We start from the raw sequence: 24,123 nt of genomic DNA, 5'->3' as shown, positions 1-24,123 counted from the left end.
AATGATGACGTCATCAGTCACGTGGTTCGGCCGCCATCTTGGAAAATCCGAAAAACGTTGCACCTCTATCTCCAAAAGTGCTGAACAGAAAAAATTGAGACATGGCTCATTGTAAAGAACTCTCCGTGGGGAATAAAATATGTTAATGATGACGTCATCGGTCACGTGGTTCGGCCGCCATATTTGTCCTAAATGGCCAATAAAAAAGTACATTCCGGCAAGTCCTCGGTCTCTGACCGATTTTTCATTTGTCTGTCTGTTTGTCTGTCTGTCTGTTTGTCTGTCTGTTTGCAGCACTGCGTCTACACCGTTGCACGTAGAATCGCCAAACTTTGCACACATATTGGTCTTGCCCTGGAATAGACTGTGCCCAATTGATGACGTCATCGGTGACGCGGTTCGGCCGCCATCTTGGAAAAACCGAAAAACTTTGCACTTCTATATCTCCGAAAGTACTGAACAGAAAAAATTGAGACATGGCTCATTGTAAAGAACTCTCCATGGGGAATAAAATATGTTAATGATGACATCATCAGTCACGTGGTCGGCCGCCATCTTGGAAAAACGGCAAAACTTTGCACCACGAAATCTCCAAAAGTGCTGAACAGAAAAAATTGAGACATGGCTCATTGAAAAGAACTCTCGATGGGGAATAAAATATGTTAATGATGACATCATCAGTCACGTGGTCGGCCGCCATCTTGGAAAAACGGCAAAACTTTGCACCACGAAATCTCCAAAAGTGCTGAACAGAAAAAATTGAGACATGGCTCATTGTAAAGAACTCTCCATGGGGAATAAAATTTGTTAATGATGACGTCATATGTCAGGTGGTTCGGCCGCCATCTTGGAAAAACCGAAAAATTTTGCACCTCCATATCTCTGAATGTGCTGAATAGAAAAAATTGAGACATGGCTCATTGTAAAGAACTCTCCATGGGGAATAAAATATGTTAATGATGATGCCATCGGTCACGTGGTCGGCCGCCATCTTGGAAAAACGGCAAAACTTTGCACCACTATATCTCCAAAAGTGCTGAACAGAAAAAATTGAGACATGGCTCATTGTAAAGAACTCTCCATGGGGAATAAAATATGTTAATGATGACGTCATCAGTCACGTGGTCGGCTGCCATCTTGGAAAAACGGGAAAACTTTGCACCACTATATCTCCAAAAGTGCAGAATTGAAAAAATTGAGAGATGGCTCATTGTAAAGAACTCTCCATGGGGAATAAAATATGTTAATCATGATGCCATTGGTCACGTGGTTCGGCCGCCATCTTGGAAAAACGGGAAAACTTTGCACCACTATATCTCCAAAAGTGCAGAATTGAAAAAATTGAGAGATGGCTCATTGTAAAGAACTCTCCATGGGGAATAAAATATGTTAATGATGACGTCATCTATCACCCAGTTCAGCCGCCATATTTGTTCTAAATGGCCGATAAAAAAGTACATTCCGGCAAGTCCTCGGTCTCTGACCGATTTTTCATTTGTTACTTGCCGGAAAAAATTTTCCGGCAAGTATGTTGATTTGTTCGTTTGTCTGTTTGTCTGTCTGTCTGTCTGTCTGTCTGTTTGTCTGTCTGTCTGTTTGCAGCACTGCGTCTACACCGTTGCACGTAGAATCGCCAAATTTTGCACACATATTGGTCTTGCCCTGGAATAGACTGTGCCCAATTGATGACGTCATCGGTCACGTGATTCGGCCGCCATCTTGGAAAAACCGAAAAACTTTGCACCTCCATATCTCCGAAAGTGCTGAATAGAAAAAATTGAGACATGGCTCATTGTAAAGAACTCTCCATGTGGAATAAATTATGTTCATGATGATGTCATCGGTAACGTGGTTCGGCCGCCATCTTGGAAAAACCGAAAAACTTAGCACCTCCATATCTCCAAAAGTGCTGAATAGAAAGAATTGAGACATCGCTCGTTACAAAGAACTCTCCATGTGGAATAAAATATGTTAATGATGACGTCATCGGTCACGTGGTTCGGCCGCCATATTTGTCCTAAATGGCCTATAAAAAAGTACATTCCGGCAAGTCCTCGGTCTCTGACCGATTTTTCATCTGTCTGTCTGTCTGTTTGTCTGTCTGTCTGTTTGCAGCACTGCGTCTACACCGTTGCACGGAGAATCGCCAAACTTTGCACACATATTCGTCTTGCCCTGGAATAGACTGTGCCCAATTTATGACGTCATCGGTCACGTGTTTCGGCGGCCATCTTGGAAAAACCGAAATAATTTGCACCGCTGTATCTCCGAAAGTACTGAACAGAAAAAATTGAGACATGGCTCATTGTGAAGAACTCTCCATGGGGAATAAAATGTGTTAATGATGACGTCATCAGTCACGTGGTCGGCCGCCATCTTGGAAAAACGGCAAAACTTTGCACCTCCATATCTCTAAAAGTACTGAATAGAAAAAATTGAGACATGGCTCATTGTAAAGAACTCTCCATGGGGAATAAAATATGTGAATGATGACGTCATCAGTCACGTGGTTGGCCGCCATCTTGGAAAAACCGAAAAACGTAGGACCTCCATATCTCCAAAAGTGCTGAATAGAAAAAATTGAGACATGGCTCATTGGAAAGAACTCTCCATGGGGAATAAAATATGTTAATGATGACGTCATCGGTCACGTGGTTCGGCCGCCATCTTGGAAAAACTTTGCACCTCGATATCTCCGAAAGTGCTGAACAGAAAAAATTGAGACATGGCTCATTGTAAAGAACTCTCCATGGGGAATAAAATATGTTAATGATGACGTCATCGGCCATGTGGTTCGGCCGCCATGTTTGTCCTAAATGGCCGATAGAGTAAATTCCGGCAAGTCCTCGGTCTCTGACCGATTTTTCATCTGTTTGTCTGTCTGTTTGTCTGTCTGTCTGTCTGTCTGTCTGTTTGCAGCACTGCGTCTACACCTTTGCACATAGAATCGCCAAACTTTGCACACATATTGGTCTTACCCTGGAATAGACTGTGCCCAATTGATGACGTCATCGGTGACGTGGTTCGGCCGCCATCTTGGAAAAACCGAAAAGCTTTGCACCTCTATATCTCCGAAAGTACTGAACAGAAAATATTGAGACATGGCTCATTGTAAAGAACTCTCCATGGGGAATAAAATATGTAAATGATGACGTCATCAGTCACGTGGTTCGGTCGCCATGTTTGTCCTAAATGGCCGATAAAAAAGTAAATTCCGGCAAGTCCTCGGTCTCTGACCGATTTTTCATCTGTCTGTTTGTCTGTTTGCAGCACTACGTCCACACGTTGCACGTCCACACTACCGTTGCACGTAGAATCGCCAAACTTTGCACACATATTGGTCTTGCCCTCTAATATACTGTGCCCAAATGATGACGTCATCGGTCACGTGGTTTGGCCGCCATCTTGGAAAAACCAAAAAATTTGCACCTCGATATCTCCGAAAGTCCTGAATAAAAATATTTGAGACATGGCTCATTGTAAAGAACTCTCCATGGGGAATAAAATATGTCAATGATGACGACATCGGTCACGTGGTTCGTCCGTCATCTTGAAAAAAACGAAAAACCTAGCACCTCCATATCTCCGAAAGTGCTGAATAGAAAAAATTGAGACATGACTCATCGTAAAGAACTCTCCATGGGGAATAAAATATGTTAATGATGATGTCATTGGTAACGTGGTTCGGCCGCCATCTTGGAAAAACCGAAAAATTTTGCACCTCAATATCTCCGAAAGTCCTGAATAGAAAAATTTGAGACATGGCTCATTGTAAAGAACTCTCCTTGGGGAATAAAATATGTTAATGACGACGTCATCGGTCACGTGGTTCGGCCACCATATTTGTCCTAAATCGCCGATAAAAAAGTACATTCCGGCATGTCCTCGGTCTCTGACCGATTTTTCATTTTTGTTTGTTTTCTTGGTTGTTTGTCCGGGCGATATCTCAGCCATCCTTTGAGCTAGGAAGCTGAAATTTCGGCACAATAGTGAGCAAGTCCTTTGTCAAAAAGGGTATTTCTTGTTTTTTGATTAATCAATTAATTGAGGAGTTATTTAATTATTAGCGATTAATTAAGTACTTATTTATTAATCAAATTTCCTTTCTCTTCTGACCATCAACTCAGGCACCTTTTGAGTTAGGAAGCTGATATTTGGACATGCCAATGACCAGGTGATTTGGCTGCAAAGGCTATTTTTGATTATTTAATTAATCAATTAATCAATTAATCGATTAATTATTTAATTATTCGATTAATGACAATTTTTTTGTTTGTTTTAGTGACAGATTCTGATGAAATGGTGGTGGTTTACGTGTTCTCTGACCGAATTGATTAATAATTTAATTTTTTTGTGATTATTATTTATTTATTTTCATTATTAATCATTTAGTTATTTTCTTTCTCATTTGGCCAATATCTCAGACACCTTTTGAGCTGGGAAGCTAATATTTGGACATGACAGTGACAAAGTGATGTGGCTATCAAGGATTTTTTGATTTATTGATTAATCATTTGATCGATAAATTATTTATTGATTAATCGATTAATTATTGTGCACCGCACCTTTCCTATGCCATTTCCAGGCATTGCAAATCGTCATTGCTGGGCACCGAAGGGGGCTCGGCAGTGACACACGCTGAAAGGGAGTACTCAGTTTTCACTCTGGTTGTTTGTTTTCTTGTTTTCTTTGTTGTTTTCTTGGTTGTCCGGGCGATATCTCAGCCATACTTTGAGCTAGGAAGCTGAAATTTCGGCACAATAGTGATCAAAGTCCTTTGTCAAAAACGGTATTTTTTGTTTTTGATTAATCAATTAATTGAGGAGTTATTTAATTATTAGCGATTAATTAAGTACTTATTTAATTAATCAAATTCCCTTTCTCTTCTGATCATTAACTCAGGCACCTTTTGAGTTAGGAAGCTGATATTTGGACATGCCAATGACCAGGTGATTTGGCTGCAAAGTCTATTTTGGATTTATTAATTGATCAATTAATCGATTAATTATTTAATTATTCGATTAATGACAAAAAAAAAGTTTTTTAAAGTTACAGATTCTGATGAAATGGTGGTGGTTTATGTGTTCTCTGACCGAATTGATTAATAATTTAATTTTTTTGTGATTATTATTTATTTATTTTCATTATCAATGATTTATTTATTTTCTTTCTCATTTGGCCAATATCTCAGGCACCTTTTGAGCTCGGAAGCTAATATTTGGACGAGTGACCAAGTGATGTGGCTATCAAGGATATTTTTGATTGATTGATCAATCAATTAATCGATTAATTCTTTAATTATTCAATTAATTACAAAAAAAAAATTTTTTTTTTTCAGTTACAGATTCTGATGAAATGGTGGTGGTTGATGTGTTCTGTGACCGAATTGATTAATCATTTAATTTTTTAATGATTATTATTTATTTATTTTCATTATTATTCATTTAGTTATTTTCTTTCTCATTTGGCCAATATCTCACACCTTTTGAGCTGGGAAGCTAATATTTGGACATGACAGTGACCAAGTGATGTGGCTATCAAGGATATTTTTGATTTATTGATTAATTATTTAATCGATTCATTATTTATTGATTAATCGATTAATTATTTATTGATTAATCAATTAATTATTTATTTTTTTCTTCATGAGTTATTTAATTAAATTTCTAAAAGATACATCTTCGGATGAAGCACTAGTGGTTTAGTTATGCTATTAGCCAAATTGATTATGAAAATATTTTGTGATAATCTTTTATTGATTTTAATTATACAATTAATCAATCAATTAGTGTACACCTCTCCCTCCCAATGCAGCATCAACGAGCTGCACTGCAGTATTGCTGTAGGTATATTGCACGGCATTGCTGTTTCACACAGTCCCTGGTGTTGGGCTAGCGGCTAGGGTGCCGGCTTAGGATCCTAGGATCCTGGGTTCGAATCCCGGTCAATCGCTGAATTAACGCCAGGGGGGTTGACTCAGCCTGTCATCCTTCCGAGGTCGGCTAATTGAGTACCAGTTCACTGGTAATTCCCTGCTTGTCGTTAAAGGTGGCAAAAAGGGTTGGCGTCAGGAAGGGCATCCGGCCGTAAAACATTGCTTCAAAAAGGGGACCGAAAAACAACAACAACCACAGTTCCCGAAAAAGGCCAACCCCCGCTTGCGGGGAAAAAATGGCCTCTAAAGGTGGTTTTTATTGCTGTTTCACACGGTCGGACAATGTGAATATATGGCGATATTGGCGTTGTCAACGGACCCACTCTCCTGCCTTACGATTCAGCGTGTTCCCCTCTGGCACCTTGCACTACGGGGACCTTCGCACTCATCTGCCGACGTACTCATCTCTCCTCTCTTGAAGCAGTCAAGTCAATTCAATTTAATTAATCAAATTTCCTTTCTCTTCTGACCATTAACTCAGGCACCTTTTGAGTTAGGAAGCTGATATTTGGACATGCCAATGACCAGGTGATTTGGCTGCAAAGGCTATTTTTGATTTATTAATTAATCAATTAATCAATTAATCGATTAATTATTTAATTATTTGATTAATGACTAATTGTTTTTTTTTTTAAGGTGATAGTTTAATTTACAGATTCTGATGAAATGGTGGTGGTTTATGTGTTCTATGACCGAATTGATTAATAATTTAATTTTTTAATGATTATTATTTATTTATTTTCATTATTAATCATTTATTTATTTTCTTTCTCATTTGGCCAATATCTCAGGCACCTTTTGAGCTCGGAAGCTAATATTTGGACATGACAGTGGACCAAGTGATGTGGCTATCAAGGATATTTTTGATTTATTGATTAATCATTTAATCGATTAATTATTTATTGATTCATCGATTAATTATTTATTGATTAATCAATCAATTATTTATTTTTTTATTAATGACCTATTTCAATAAATTTCTAAAAGATACATCTTCGGATGAAGCACTAGTGGTTTAGTTATGCTATTAGCCAATTGATTAAGAAAATATTTTGTGATTAACTTTTATCGATTTTAATTATACAATTAATCAATCAATTAGTGTACACCTCTCCCTCCCAATGCAGCCTCTATGAGCTGCACTGCGGTATTCCCGGCAATGGCGCGCTGTAGAATATTTAATTATTTGGCATGGGGGCGGTGTACTTGGAATGTATCTTTACTTGTTGGGTTTTAGTTTGGGTTTACAGAGATAAATTACAATTCAAAATGACAGTGTTCGCACTGTATCGGAATTTGTGAGGCCTCACCTTGAATCATGTGTATAGTTTTGGTCACCACATCTGAAGAAGGACGGAGTAGCTGCTACATACAGTATATTGAGGATTCAGAATTCCCGGTTTAGCTAGATTAATCCAGGAAGAGTGGCTAAAGGAGACAGGCCATTTTCCATTAGAAAGGAGGTGATTAGGACAGGATCTTATGGAGATGTTTGAGATGGTGAAGGTTCTAGACAAAATTAGTGCAGAAACGTTTTTCAGCAGAATAGAGGTGATCAGACCAGGAGCCATGGCCGAGGGCAGTAATAAGAAAGGGGTATTATTCTCAGAAATTAGTCAATGCATGGAATGATCTCCTTCAATAGTGAGCGGCAGCAGAAACAGCAGATCAGGTTAAACGGGAATTAGTTAGGCACCTTTAAGTTTTTGGGATGGAGGAGTTTATGTACATTGGCAGGACAGGTTGGTAGCTTAGGTATCGACGAGTGATTGTACACTTATTTGTATACAAATACACGACCGGGCAAAAGTTTTAAAACACCTCAATTTTTCCAGTTTTTTTGAAATTTACGTAGTTTAATGTCTCAGTGTACTCTGAAATTAAGCATAGAACAAATAAACAATTGGAGATTAAAAAAAAGAAATCATAGAATCATTTTATTTAACCAAATTTAATTTAAATTTTGGACTCAGCAAAGCAGCCACCTTTTGCAGATATAACTGCCGAACACACTCGTGGCATTTTTTTTACAATGGAAATCAAATATTGTTCGGCAAGTTCTTCCCAACACTGTTGCAGAAGTTCCCACAAATGTGTTGCACTTGTACGTTGCTTTGCTTTCACCCTTCTGTCCAGTTCATCCCAAACCAGCTCAATGGGGTTTAAGTCTGGAGACTGTGCTGGCCATTCCATGATTTAAAGCCTACTGTCTTGTTCTTTTCCTCGAAGGTAGTTTTAACATCGCCTGGAGGTGTGTTTGGGGTCATGATCTTGCTGAAGGATGAACCCCTGACCAACTCGGCGTATACGAGAGGGTATTGCATGGCGCTGCAAAATGCTGTGGTAGCCCTTTTGGTTCAGGGTGCAAGTCTCCGACTCTGGATCCAGCAAAAGAACCCCAGACCATCACGCTGCCTCCTCCATGTTTGACAGTTGGTGTCACACACTGAGGAACCATCCTTTCGCCGACTCGACTGCGTACAAAAACCTTGCGTGAGGAACCAAAGATTTCAAATTTTGCTTCATCGGTCCATAAGACCTTCTTCCATTCTTCAGTAGTCCACTGGCGGTGCTTCATGGCCTAAGCAAGCCTTTTTTTCTTACTTTGCCATCTTAGCAATGGCTTTCTCACTGCCACTCGACCTGTCAAACCTGCAGCTCAAAGTCTTCTCTTCACAGTTGAAACTGAGACTTGCTTATTTCGACCAGTGTTAAGCTGTGCTTGAAGCTGTTGGCCTGTGATCCGCCTATCACGCAAGCTGTTGACTCTCAGAAACTTGTCTTCTGATTCCGTTGTGTCTTTGGGTCTGCCAGACCTCTTCCTGTCAGAGATTCCTCCAGTTTCCAATGCAGGGGTCGGCAACCTTAGGCACGCGTGCCACCATTGGCACGCGGCAGCGTAATCATTGGCACACTGGCGAAAGTAGTGCCCTCTCTGCTGCATGCCAAATCACCTCTTGAACAGCCATTGGATGTTGCACGTTTCACTATAACAGTATTCCAGTGTGATGGTGCAGGGTGATGAGGTAGATGGATCAGAGCAGAGTCACCATTCCAATTCCAAATTATTTTACTGGAATAATAATCAAAGATGCACAACATGAGATGCCGGCCTCACGCATTCAAACACAATATTCGCGGCAACCGGATGTGCTGTAAGAACAGTGGTGTTGTTCACAGCAGATGGTCCGAGGCTGCATCTCCACTCATTATTATTATTCGGACTGGTTTCTGAGTTTTAATATTAATCTCATCATTATTCTGAATTGTATAATAATCGTAGATATAAAATAGGAGATGCAGGCTTGGTGCCTTCCAAGATGCCGTTTGCGGCAACCTGAGGTGATGTAAGAGCGACTGTGTGTTAACAACCGGTGGTCAGCGGCTGCATCTCCACTCTTTGTTAACATTCAGGCCACCTTCTGCGTTTTAATATTAATCTCGTTATTATTTTGAGTTTTTTTATGGGGTGGTAGCAATGAAAATTGGGGTAGTAGTTTTTCTCATAACACGCGGCCTGTCTTATTTAGTTTGATGGACGGTACGGCCTCCCGCTCACATTTCCCACAGGAATTGCAGTGAAGCGGTTCAGGTTCGGTAGATGATGGCAACCCCGCTAGCTAAGAAAGCTGAAGTAAAGGTTCGGGCATTCCAGCCCTCATGGACAGAAGAGTGGGGTTTTGTTTTTCAGAAGGACCGTGCTGTGTGTACTTTATGTTTTGAAAATGTTGTTTGTCGAACGTCGAGTGTTAAGCGCCATTTTGAGACAAAGCACGAGAAAACTTTCAAAGATCAGGCAGAATCCATAAAATGTGCCGTGTCCAGGTATGGGAAGCAAGCCAACACCCTCAAAATCTTTGACATTGCTAAAAACCATGCGACTGAAGCAAGCCATCGCATTGCTCATTGCATTGCGAAACGCGGAAAGCCATTCACCGATGGCGAATATATTAAGGAGGCTTTTCTCTGTACCTCAGAGGTTCTGTTTGAAGGCTTACCAAACAAAGAGACAATCAAATCAAGAATAAACTAGAATCCGGGCACTCGGTAGAGCGCATACCTTCGCCGCAGCTACTGTTCTGTACTTGGCATGGGAGTGTATGCGATGTGAAACTTTATGTGAAATGCGATCGATTTTTAAAAATCAGAATTTGAGCAAATCTGTTTCATTCGTCTGTTAATATGCCTCCCCGATTGACAAATCTGCAATTTGAATTTCATTTGAGGTTGAAATGATTGCGGGAGATCGCGTTATAGTGATGACGTCTTGGATGGACATCCTCTTCTTCAGTCGCTCATAACTTTGAGTGAAATACGATCGAGTTAAAAATAGTCAGAATTTGAGCAAATCTGTTTCATTCGTTTGTTAATATGCCTCATCTCTTGACAAATCTGCAATTATAATTTTTTTTGAGGTTGAAATGATCGCGGGAGATCGCGTTATAGTGATGACGTCCTGGATGGACATCTTCTTCTTCAGTCGCTCATAACTTTGAGTGAAATACGATCGAGTTAAAAATAGTCAGAATTTGAGCAAATCTGTTTCCCAAAATCTAATCAAATGTGTCCCGTATAATAACCAATCATCCCACCAAATTTCATGCAATTCGGTTGAATACTTTTTGAGTTATGCGATTAACATACACACACAGACATACAAATAAATACACAGCGATCAAAACATAACCTTCCGCTTTTGCGAAGGTAAAGATATTCCCATGTCAACTAGAAGTATTGAGCGACGCATCGAAGAAATGGCAGAAAATGTCAGCGCGCATCAAATAGCTGGGTTAAAAGATGCTGTGGTATTTAGCATTGCACTTGACGAGAGCATGGACGTGAATGACATACCACGTTTGGCAGTCATGGCAAGATACTGTGATTCGACTGTAAGAGAGGAACTCTGCTGCTTAAAGCCAATGTCGGACACAACAAAAGGTGAGGACATAGCCAAGGTGTTTATGGAACATTTTGAGGAGTGAGGGATTGACATCAGGAAGATTTTTGCAGTGACAACAAATGGCGCCCCTGCCATGGTCGGGAAACAGAGGGGAGCTGTCAGATTAATTAAGGAAAAAGTCGGTCACCGCATCTTGAAACTCCACTGCATAATACACCAAGAAAACCTCTGTGCAAAGATGTCAAATTCAGATCTTAATGAGGCTATGGCTACGGTCGTAAAGGTTATTAACTTCATAGTTAAGCGATCTGCTCTGACACACCGACAGTTCCAGTCCCTGCTCGAGGAAATGGACTGCACATACAAAGATATCCCTCTCCACTCAGCGGTTAGGTGGCTAAGCTGCGGAAAAGTTTTGGAGCAGTTTGTCAGCTACTTTGATGCCATCAAGGCCTTCCTGGCTGAAAAGGGCCAAAACTACCCAGAACTCGAGGACAAGAAGTGGGTTGTGAAACTTGTGTTTCTCACGGATATTACGGGACACCTCAACGAGCTCAATCTCCGACTGCAAGGTGCAGGGCAAACTGTTTTGGACATGTTCGACACATGGACGATTTTGTCGGCAAGCTAGCAATCTTTTCAAGCGATGTTGCTACCTCCACTTTCCGCTACTTCAGACACGTAAGGGAGCTGTCCTCGCAGCACAGCATCAGCACTGCTGAAATATGCAAATACCTGAGTGAGCTTGAGTCGGAGTTCACAACACGATTTGGGGACTTTCAGAAGGATGAACCCATGGTCTCTTTCTTGATCAAGCCAGACAGCTTTGATGGACACGAATTGAATTTATCTCTGATAGACTGGTTGGATACACAGGACATGGAAATGCAGCTGATTGAGCTGAAGAGTTCAACACTATGGGTGACTAAGTTTGCAGAGCTGCGGAAACAACTAGAAACCACGGCAGTGCAAGATCACGGAACCTGCATCTTCACCTGCTGGACATCCGTGCCGAAGAAGTTCAGCTGTCTCCGGAACGTTGCACTGACTTTGCTGTCAGTCTTAGGGTCAACGTACCTCTGTGAGCAGATATTCTCACACATGAAGAACGTGCTCAGCCCCTCCCGCAGTCGTTTGACAACCGACCACTCCGAAGCCTGTGCACAACTTAAAGTGACTAACTACAACCCCCAGATAATGGAGCTCAGCAAAGGAAAGCAGGGCCAGGGATCACACTGACTGGTAGGCATCTGTTTATTTGTAGTACACATGGGTTTGCATATGCAGCTGTTTGTCCATCTCTTTTTTTCCAACTCAGATGTGGATGTTTTCATGAGGATGGCAGCATTCTTGTATAGTACTGGTATTTCTGTTTGATACACTTTATTCTCCCTTTTTGACATTTGTTTCCAATGCAATACTTTGTAAATGAGTTACTGAAAGCAGTGTTTTGAAATGGGGTCCATGCATATAATTTGTAACCTCATTGGGGACAAATTTTACAATGATAAAATGATCATTACAATGTCCTGATTATGAGAGATAAATGTTTCTTTAAAATGTTGTTGCTATGCATGTAGCCTACATGGATGGAATAAAATTCCATGTCTGTTGGAAAAAATTTTTTTATGTGGTGTCATAATTAAACTTAATGTTAAACTTAATGTTGATATGGCACACTAATTAACAAGAACATTTCAAACTGGCACTTCATGTCAAAAAGGTTGCCGACCCCTGTTCCAATGTACTACTTCCTGCAGTGCAATATTGTCGAAATAATGCTTCAGAGGGTGTAATAACAGTCTGTTCGAATACTGCTTTTACACAGACAGGGGGTTTGTAATCAAGTAATAAGCAGAGGTTGTGACACCTGTAAGAATTGTTTGCATCAACTTTCAAGGCTTAATTTAGTTACCTTGCTGCAGAACAGCTGTAAGTTGTTAACCCATTACTTGTTCCCTGAAGAAGGCCTTTTTTTTTTTTACAATATAACTGTTACATTATTATTTTATTTTATTATTATTACATTATTTATTACTTTAATTATTTTTAATTATTATTATTTTTATTATTATTATTATTATTATTATTATTACATTTAATTATTAATTAAATTATTTAATTTTATTATTAATTATATTTATTATTTATATTATATTTATATATTTATATTATATTTATATATATATTTATATTATATTATATTATATTTATTATTATTAATTATATTAATTAAAATATATTTAATATTAATTAAATTATTAATTAAAAATTTAATTATTAATTTTAATTATTATTACATTATTATTATTACATTAAATTATTACATTATTTTCCCGTTTTTGCGAACCTAAACTTTTTTTTTTAAACCTCGAGCAGTGAACTGCTTACCTTTGTACCATTTCAGGTTATTCACTGGACATTAAAATGTGTAAATTTCAATAAATACTGGAAAAATTGAGGTGTTCTAAAACTTTTGACCGGTAGTGTATGCAGATGCTTTGGGTTATTGCCATGTGAATTAAAATCATAGATCACAATGCACAATTAATAGTTATGCATGTCATTTTGCAAAAAATTATTATTGTTAGCCTGTACCCCACACAGCGGAAGATAGCGTTTTGCAATCACTTTCGTGTGTGTGTGTGTCTGTCTGTCTGTCTGTCTGTCTGTGTCTATCCAGGCCTAATTGTACAATTTGAGCTTTTTTCGTTAAATTTCCAACAAATCTCTCTGATGAGAATATATATGTACTTACCAGCTTTGTTTACATAACTGGGGTACATTAATTAACAACTAATTTCTTTTAAAATAAGATTAAATGTGTAAGAGGTTTGAACTTGCAAATCCAGTTTCATTGGGTTTGCTGCCACAACAACTAGTCGACATTGCTCAAAGCTCTTAGCTTTTTGTTTTTCTTTTTCGTTATTACCCTCGCCAGAGGAGAGGGTAATGCATTTGGGTCCGTTTATTACTTGGCAAAAAAAAAAATTTGGGAAAAAAATTATGTTGATCACTCCGGATTGTGTGTGTGTTTGTTTGTTGGTGTGTGTGTTTGTTTGGCTGTCTGCTCACTTATACTTGCCTACAGGTCACAATTTTAAACCGATCTTCACAAAACTTTACCAAATGGTGGAGTTTGTGGTCTGACAAAATCGTATATATTGTTGCGGTTTTAGAACCCTCACTTTGTAAATAAATATCCCTTATAAATAATCCTCTGTAAATATCCCCATCTTCTATCGTTAACAGATCGCACCCTAGATAGGCCACAAGCAACACGTAGAACACCTTAGGATCACTACAGTTATCTCCTTAATATGTGTTTAGTTAAGGCTATGTTCCCAATAAGTTTGAATCTACGTTGCATTAATGAAATAAGATAGGCCCCTACAGCTCCCTCAAAATCAGTGCGAGTGGTTTGCTAACCCGTGCGACGCCATTACGCACGCGGTCATTCTGGAGAAGAAGGGGGAGGAGTCCGCCAAGCACCAGGAATAAGGCGTGGCCCCGTCAACGCACCATCAAGGGGCAGACCGGTGAGCCCTCACCACCAATCAAGGCCGAGGCGAGCTCACCGGTGGGCGTATCCTAAAAGCCGGCGGCTTGATCCGCGAGCGACGGATATAAGCGCGAGCGGCGGACTACATACCCGATGAGCTGGAGGAGAGAGAGGAGAGAGGGTGAACAGATGAGCTGTGAACCGCAGACGAGTGAGAGGAGTCCTTTGGCATGCAACGAGGTGGAGAGGGGAGACGAGTCGGGATTGAAGGCAAAGGCGTCAACCTATTACGTACGCAGAATCCCAGTTTCCCCCGATATAGACGTATTGTCCGATCGCGTTCAAACGACACGCGGAGCTGCCGCCGGGCTTTCGCCTCGAGCCCGGAGCGTGGACCGGAGCGCGAGCTTGGAGCGGGACCTCGACGCCACCATCCACCTGGACTTCTCTTCCTACCATCCCTGCCATTCGACCCCTGCCATTCCATCCCATTCGTGTAAGTGTGTTTGTTCTGCCGTGGGTGTGATAATTAAGACTGTATAGAGCAAGCTTGCCCTGTGTCCTTTTATTTCCTCTTTTGTAAATTCTCTTCCTTTCATTTCCTCTTTAATTACTTGCTTGTATAATAAATATCTGTTCTTCCTTACTTTGGGTTTCTTCTTCATCCGATCGCTTTTGTCCCGTCCCCAATCGAGTACCTGTGGCACGATTTGGCCAACCGTTTAATCGGGTCTCGTCTTTTGTTAACGGCCGAGTCACAGCTCGCTTCGCTCGGCGCATCCATTCACGCTGCGGCTCGGGTGGGAGTATCTCCTCGCTTACGGCCGGTGGTAGTAATTAGGTAATAAGACTGATTGGGCTTACAACCCTAATTGCCACCGACCGGAAGTGACGTCATACTTTCCAGGCTCAGAAACGGCCAGCTTAAAAGACAAGGGGATTAACCCCCCCTTGGTAACGGGAGTGCCGTACCCCAAATCCGCAACAATCTATTTGAGGTCAAAAGGTCAAAACCCGCAATTCTTATCCGATTCACTTAAAATTCGAATTGTGATTTTCATATCGGCTAACTGAATTCAACCACCAACTATTTGGGAGATCAACATAGGCCAAAAGGTCAACATTAGCCAAACTTCTAAAATTGACAATTTTCATCAATAAATTTAACATGAAGAAGATTTGCATGTCAGGTCACATAATTCAACCACCAATTATATGTGAGGTCAAAAGGATGCTCTTCCGAGTGCCATTCTACTTTGATCTCTTTTGCCAAGTGTCGCTCTATGAGTGATTTTTCATTTGTTTGTCTGTCTGTCTGTTTGGCCGCACAAAATAAGGATGCTTTTCTCTGCAGCCGTTGATCCGATTCCAAAAAAAAATAAAAATCACCAAAGGAGTACCTCCTCGTTTAGAATGTTTTTTTATGATAATTATGTTGTCATATGTCACGTGGAACGGGCGTCATCTTGGAAAAAATGAAGAACTTTGCACCTCTATATCTCCGAAAGTACTGCATAGAAAAAATTGTGACCACTCATTGAAAGGAACACTCCATGAGGAATAAATTATGTTAATGATGATGTCATAGGTGCCTCCATTATGACGTCATAATTCGACGTACAAAACTTCATCCGATCAAGATGAAATTTCTTGAGCGTCAGAGGGATACATTTGTGAAGAAAAAAAAATGATGACGTCATTGGTCACGTGGTTCCGCCGCCATATTTGTTTCGACACAAAAGCCTTAAAAACACGTCCTGGTGAGGGTCTGCAATCTCTGATTGCTCTTTCTTGTTGTACTTGTAAATGAGACGAAAATTATTTTGTGAAAAGATTAATTCTCAAAACTCACCAGTTAGTGGCTCTTCCTCAACAGATTCATATTTTATTATCACTTTCGGCTCAGCATTCCTGCAGAAAATAAAGATTTTGTAAAGCTGTCGTTAAATAAATGTCACAAATAAGAAACAATGGGAGAACAAAAATGCAGTCAGGCAGGTGAAAATCAGACTGCATCAGGTATTTGTGTTTTCTACATTCAGACAGCAAACAACACCACTACCCTGTGCTACCCTGCCAAGCATCTTCAAACACAGTTGACAATGAAGCCAAGAAGTGTCAAGTGGGAAAGACGATGTGAAGATCACCAAAGAGTTTTTTTAATGGACCACACTTTTTTCTTTCCCCTTCATGTTGCAAGCACCTACACTCACCTCTGAGCTGTCTAGCCTGGGTTTGAATCCCAGAGAGTTCCAAAGGATAATTATACAGGGTTATAAAGGGTAATTCTTATGGGTTTATTTCTCTCCATGTTGTATCTGAGGCCTCACAGGCCTCAGGTGTACATGAACCGCTGCAAGTTACCAGCGTTGGTGCTGTGGTTACGTGAGTGGGTGTACGTGTGCATATTTGGAGATGCGAGTGTTTCATGAGAAAAAGAAAACAAGACTGACAGTCTACCAGGGGTGTAGCCATTGTAATCAGATATATACTTTAGAAACCTTTAGAATTAACCTTTGGAACCCTTTAGAATTACCCTGAAGAACTCTTTAGAATTACAGTTTAGAACTCTTTATAATTACACTTTAGAAACCTTTAGAATTACTTATTTAAATCTCAGATCCGAATCTTCACCAACATTTCATCATTTCATCCTTGTCACACACCAGATCTCTCCATCAAATTTTCTGATTCCGAGCACAACTTATTATTATCGAGATATCCTGTTCACAGACAAACAAACAAATAGACAGACAGGGGTGACAACAACATAATCTATGCCCAGCGTTGGTGGCAGACCGGATCTCATCTGAACCCTTAGCTTTGATAAACTGGAAAAACATATGGCTGGGCATAGGTTATGAGTTATGACATATGGCTAAAAGATTCAAGTCTAACGCACTCGGACCTGGAACCAGAAGTTAGTGTTTATTTTGTTCAAGACTTGCCCTGTTTCCATATTATAAGTTCACGTTCCCTATCACGATCCTCTTCCAAAAGACTCCATTTTGCAGAGAAACAATGAGTGGAAGATGTAAAAAGAGAAAAAAAAGGAGTGCCGGTTACCTTACAAATTCCACCGGGTGATTTTCCTTGAACCAGGTGTGGTTCACAACCTCCTGCAAAACAATGGATGTGTTGGAATCAAATATAAACACGTTCATGAAACACCTCCACTGGTGAGCCATTGCATTTTGATCCACAATAACAGGAGGTCAGCAATCTCAGCATGTGTTTGACATTCTTGTTCATGCAAACAAAATACTGCAGTTGAAAACTGTATCAATCCCTCACCGTCATAGTGAGCCTCTCCTTTGGATCCTTTCGAAGCATCGCAGTCAGAAGCGAAACCAATGTTTCCCTCCCAAAGGTTGGTAAACTGTTTCCCACATTGAAGTCAGTCTTGTCATGTGACGTCTGCAAAGAAGCAAAACAAATGTATTTGTGACCGAATCCGAAACAATCGTTGCAATCGAATCCTTACATTTGCATAAAAAGCATATTCCAAAAAAGCACTAACTGATGCCATAACCAAGGTTTGACTCAAAACTAATAAAATACATTTTCATTCATCAAATAAGTTATGGTGGACAACACAAAAGTTTTTTCTTAGCTGAAAAAGAAACCCTCTCATCTCAATAATTGGATATTAAGTAAAGTATATGTGGGTTTATTCGACCTCGGGCGAGCGAAGCGATGAGAAGGCTGCTTATTCCTGATACAGTGCCTTGAGAAAGTGTTCACACCCTTTGACTTTTTTCTAATATCTTGTTGTGTTACAGGCTGAATTTAAAATGGATGACAACGATATTTCTTTTGTCACTGATCGACACATAATACGGTATTTTCCAGTGTATTAATCGCGCATATTTATCTGCAAAAAAAGTTAAAAGTGGGGAGTGCGGTTAATACACAGATATAGAAGAAAAAAAAGTCTCAAAAACAATCAATGCTGAATTTAAATTTTATTCCAATTGTCACACATATGCCAGATCTACATTCTTCATCTCGGGGAACGTTTAGCACTACAGGGCCGGGTTTACAATGGCTCCAATGATGCCTCGGTGACAGGGCCCCATTCAGAAGGGGCCCATAATGACCAAGTTAGATTTTTTTTTCGTGTACACATTGCGCTATGTTTATATACAGATTATGTGTAGAATATAATACTGCTTTTAAAAAATTGGGGCAATGACCCTGGGCACAGGCTGTAACACAACAAAAATACCTTCTCAAGGCACTTTATGTGAAATTCTCAAGACTCCCTTCACACAGCACACCATTCACATCAGCACCTCCTCCACACCACATTCATGATCGTGACACCATTTTCAACAATACTCACTTCAATAATATTACGTCCATCAAATTGAAGTCCAACAAATAATTTTGTGAACAGGACGCCAAGTGCCCACACATCGACTGGGGGACCTTCGTAGCCATGTTCTGTGATCTCTGGTGCCATATAGCCACGTGTGCCACAGCAGGTAAACATTGTCTCATCACGTGTGAAAAAGTCTCTGGCAGCTTTATAGTTGATGACCTTCACGATCCCCTTATTGGTGAAAAGCACGTTTCGTGGCTGGAGAATAAACAGAAATCAATATGTTAAAATATATAAAATAATTGGTGATAAATTATGTTGAAGGAAAGATGCAAATTTAAATGTGATGGGCAGGCAGGGAAAAAAAATTCAGAAAGAGACAACTTTAAAAAACATCCTCCACCAATGTCAGTCAGGAGTTTACATAAAATGGAGGAGTTTGAAGCGAGAACAGATAGCAAGGATTATAAACGATAGAGTTGCAGGAAGTGAGACTTGGTTTAGCTAGATGAGAGGAATCGAAGGCCACAAGACGTAGAGGTGTGAAAGTAAAGAGAAAATCGGAGGAAGTGTTGCAATCTGGGTAAAGGACAATATTATATCAATAGAAAAAGCCTATCTGAAGCAGGGCATTAATGAAGAGTGTTCTGTGTGGATAAAGATCACGATGGAAGAGTTGTTAGGCACGTATAATTGGGCTCTTGGTGTGACGGAAAAGTAAGATGAAAAGGTTCATTAAGAATTCAGAAAGGATTGTGGTAAGGGAAGTGTACTGATTGTGGGTGATATTAATTTGCCAGGGATAGACTGGGTTCAGAAACAGGGAAAGAGCAGAGGAGGAATTTCGTGATCTTGCCCAGGATTGCTTTTCAAAGCAGTTTGTCGATAATCCCATGAGAAGCGGCGTGTTCGACCTCTTATAAGGTAATAATCTGAATATGGTGGAGAAGGTCGAGGAAGAACAGCATTTATGGACAAGTGAACATAACCTAATGGTGTAAGTGGATTCTGATCCAAGATTGAGATTGCAGGATGAGGTTATCAGACGTCAGGAACGTAAATTTTGAGAGTATGAGGAGAGTTTCCTTAAATGTGGAAAAATTACCAGGACGGCATCAGTTTCAGAGAAATGGCCAACCTTCAAAGAGCAAATGTTCAACATCTTCACAATGTCGCCATGAATAGAGATATTAAAATTAAACACAAATTCCAACAATGGGGGCTGTCTTTTTGACAGACTACAACCGAGCTGGAATAGGTATTTAATTTTGATATTTTACTTTCTATTTATATTTCAAGTTTAACTCATTATATAATGAACACAAAAGGGTTCATATTTAACAGATCCCCCCACCCCCTCTTTCCCTCCATTGTAGGTCATCACCCAACAATATTAATTTTGTTCTTTCCTGCCCCCTCCACTTCCCACTCCCATTCCTTCCTTTGCTCCACCAAAAAATGGTTTTCATTGCAGTGTTTGTAGTGAAATTATACCAAGGTGAACCCAGGGGTGCTCGCTACGGAAGGGGCCGTCTATAAGACCCGGGACAACCGGGGCGTGCGGACACTTCGGCGGGACTCACTGTGACATTATCCAGTAGTTTGAATGGTATGTACGCCCCCAAAGGCTGCGCTGACGATGCGCTGCGCTAACCATTGTTATATTGAAACTTCCATTGCTGTTCTTGAAATGCTCTGATTTAATGCCTATTGCTGCATGTATTGTTACAGGATATATTGCCGATCTAAATAATATTAAAGCCTACCCAGAGGTCAAGTCGTGTCTGAGCTTGATTTTCACGACATTTAATATCATTTAGTTCGCCGAATGGCTGACTACAAGATGATCGTGGTTCCGATTCTCGGAGCCGACCCTCAGGCTGAAGGATCTGCATCGGACTTTGCTCATTGGCTCAACACGCTGCAGAATTACTTCGCTGCTCACGAGACTGAGCCAACCGCTGCGATAAAGCTGTCCGTGTTACAGTCCAAGGTCCATCACACTGTTTTCAAGACCATTTCTCAATTTGGGACGTACGCTACGGCCCTAGCCGAGCTGAAGCGCCTCTATGTAAAGAAACGGAGCGCTGTGCACGGCCGGCATCAACTCTCTCAGCGACGACAACAACCGTCTGAATCGATCGATCGCTTCGCGCAGGAGCTGCGCTACTTATTGGCAGACTGCGTGCAGGACGTCCGGACCCACGAGCAAGTGCAGGACGATTTGCTCCGAGATTCATTCATATCCGGAATTAGTTCTGGAGTCTTGCGGCTCCGTCTCTTGGAGGTCGCGGAGCTGACATTTACAGAAGCACTACGGCTGGCACGCGTATACACAGATGCTCGAGAACAATTGACCGCATATGATCACCCACGAGTCGTGGCGGGGACCTCGCAACTCGCGTGACCCGAGAGGGCTACCGCCGAGGATATGGAGGAGGACCCGACCCACACGACGGCCGAGTCTCTGGGTGCTCCGGAAGCGGACTCCGCATCCGGCCTCACTGCGGCCGCCGCTGCCAGGCCACGGCCTGCCCGGTATGCAAAATGTTATTTTTGTGGAAATCGGCAGCATCCCCGCTCTGAATGCCCGGCCCGAGAGGCGACATGTCACCTCTGCTCCACCAAAGGCCATTTTGCAAAAGTCTGCAGAAAGGCCGCTCGGGGCACGCATTCCCGAGCGACCTTGAATGGGCTCATCGCGGAGCCAACGGCTCGAGCGCCGGACGGGGCGCCTTGCACAGCTTTGATGAGCCGCTCTCCTCCTCGCGGGCCTCTGGCTTCTCGCCCGACCTTGGTGAGATACGTCGGGCCGCCGAAACAAATGGCGCGAACGCGACCGGTCACAGAGCATCCAACCTTGACTGGCTTCCACACGCCTACTTCAAACAAGCGACATGAACCTACTTTGGAAATGCCTCTCGAAGTGCGGCAAACGCAGCACGTGACTCGAGCGCCATCTGATGGCAGCTTTTGCGAACTACAGGCACCCGCTTTGGCATGTCAATCTGCAGATGGCAGAACTCTTTCTCACGTGGCTCGAGCGCCATCTGACGGCAGCTTTTATGAATTACATGCACCCGCTGTGACATATGACTCTGCAGATGACATAAATCTTTCTCCCGTGGCTCGAGCGCCATCTGGCGGCTGCTCTCACGACCACCCCACACCCACTCTGGCAAATGAAACCACCGATGAGCCAACTGACTTCTATGCTCCTGCTGAGGCCCGAAGGATTGCAGCCGGCGTGGGATCCACCCGCGAGGCGCGATCTTCTCGCCCGGCCGGAACTATACCTGCCGGGTCTGCCGGCCTAGCGCAGGCCTTCATTCCGCTCACGGTCGCGGGCGTTTTTGTGCAAGCTTTGATTGATACGGGATCCACGGATAGTTTTATTGATCAGCGACTCGTGCATCAACATGGGTGGCCGGTTCTCGGGACAACCCGCCGGATCTTCATGGCATCTCAGGGGCTTCGGTTGAGCACAAAAGGGGCGTGTCGATTGAAACTTGTGATAAATGGACGCACGTTCCCGGACGTGTATCTCATGGTATTACCGGCCTTATGCGCTGACGTTCTGTTAGGACTTGATTTCCTTAAGCGGCATGGACGTTTGGAAATAGACTTCGGAGGGCCGGACACGCTCGCTGTGTGTGCCCTCGCTCAAATGGACATGGAGCCACTCTCACTGTTCCCCAACCTGACCACTGATTGTACCCCTGTAGCCATCAAATCGCGGCGCTACTCTCGCGCGGACGCGCAATTCATTGCGGAAGAAACGGCCCTGCTCTTGAAGGACGGTATCATAGAACACAGTAGGTCACCGTGGCGGGCCCAAGTCTTAGTGGTGCGGAGTGAGGCCCACCGCAGGCGAATGGTAATCGACTATTCGCAAACGATTAATCGTTTTACACAGCTGGATGCCTACCCATTACCGGGGATGGACGCCCTGGTACGCCAGGTGGCCCTGTATTCCGTTTATAGCACTCTCGATCTACGTAGTGCGTATCATCAAGTCCCCATCTCTAGGGCTGATCGCGTCTTTACAGCCTTTGAATCGGGTCAGCGGTTGTACCAGTTCACGAGACTTCCCTTTGGGGTAACGAACGGCGTCGCTTGTTTTCAGAGAGCTATGGATGACCTCGTTGCGAAGGAGAATTTGACCGATGTCTTTGTCTATCTGGACAATCTTACGGTTTGTGGGTATGACCAGGCGCATCACGACGCTAATCTAAAACGCTTCCTCGAGGTCGCGCGGAAATATCGCTTAACCATGAATGCGGCGAAGTGTCAATACTCTCTACGCACGGTAGACCTTTTGGGGTACACCGTGACCCATGGCTCCGTCTCTCCGGATAAGGAGCGTCTGCGCCCTTTGCTCGATATGGCTCCGCCTAGCGATCGGGCTTCGCTGAAACGCGCTTTAGGGCTGTTCGCCCACTACTCAAAGTGGGTGCAAAATTTCTCCGCTAAGCTCCGCCCCCTCGTGGCCTGCGACACTTTCCCCATGGGCCCGGCCGCCCTGGCGGCCTTCGAGGGCCTTAAAGTCGACATTGCTGGCGCCGCTGTCGCGACGATTGACGAGAGTGCCTCTTTCGTTTTGGAGAGTGATGCCTCGGATCATGCGATAGCGGCGACTCTCTCCCAAGGAGGCCGCCCTGTGGCTTTCTTCTCGCGGACTCTCACCTCCGCCGAGCGGAGGCATTCGTCTGTCGAAAAGGAAGCGTACGCGATCGTCGAATCAATTCGGCGATGGCGTCCGTATCTGCTTGGGCGGAGTTTCCAAATCATCACGGACCAACAGAGTGTTGCGTTTATGTACGACACCTTACATGCTCAGCACATTAAGAATGAGAAAATCACCCGTTGGCGTATCGAACTCACCGACTTCTGCTACACCATCAAATACCGCCCGGGGAAGGATAACCTGGTCGCTGACGCCTTATCGCGGCCGGCCACTTGCGCGGGGGTCGTAACTTTGGAGGGGCTGCGCGCTTTGCACAGCACTATGTGTCATCCCGGGGTAACGCGCTTCGCGCATTTTGTGCGCGCGGGCAATCTGCCGTACTCAATGGAGGACATCCGCCGCATCTGCCGTGATTGCGCGATCTGTGCGGAACTCAAACCGCGTTTTTATAGCCCCCCTCTGGGGACACTCGTTAGGGCTACTAGACCGTGGGAGCGCTTGGCGATGGACTTCAAAGGGCCGCTACCGATGTCGAGCAACTCTCGCTATCTGCTCACTATCGTCGATGAGTATTCCCGATTCCCCTTTGCTTACACGTGCGGGGATATGTCGGCTGCCACGGTTATTCGGTGCTTGCAGAATTTGTTTTCTATGTTCGGGTATCCGGCCTACGTGCATACCGATCGGGATGCGGTGTTCCTGTCCCAGGAAGTGAGGGGCTACTTGCTCCAACATAATGTCGCTTCGAGCTACACCACCCCGTACCGGCCCCAAG

The 24,123-nt window shown here is 42.6% G+C and overlaps 1 protein-coding gene across 1 annotated transcript in view; it reads right to left on the bottom strand.

The window, feature by feature from the left end:
• Positions 1 to 24,123, bottom strand: part of LOC137414489 (maternal embryonic leucine zipper kinase-like) — a 72,497-nt gene that overhangs the window by 23,727 nt on the left and 24,647 nt on the right. The window contains exons 5-8 of the mRNA XM_078771158.1: positions 18,683 to 18,919; positions 17,632 to 17,754; positions 17,404 to 17,456; positions 16,190 to 16,248 (exon numbers count right to left, since the gene is read on the bottom strand). Of these exons, the coding sequence (XP_078627284.1) occupies positions 16,190 to 16,248; positions 17,404 to 17,456; positions 17,632 to 17,754; positions 18,683 to 18,919 (472 nt within the window). The remainder of the gene's footprint in view (positions 1 to 16,189; positions 16,249 to 17,403; positions 17,457 to 17,631; positions 17,755 to 18,682; positions 18,920 to 24,123) is intronic.

Source organism: Myxine glutinosa, chromosome 1 (assembly GCF_964187855.1).
Source record: "Myxine glutinosa chromosome 1, kmMyxGlut1.1, whole genome shotgun sequence".
In the NCBI taxonomy this organism is placed as follows: domain Eukaryota; kingdom Metazoa; phylum Chordata; class Myxini; order Myxiniformes; family Myxinidae; genus Myxine; species Myxine glutinosa.
This window is presented reverse-complemented; position numbering and strand designations above follow the sequence as displayed.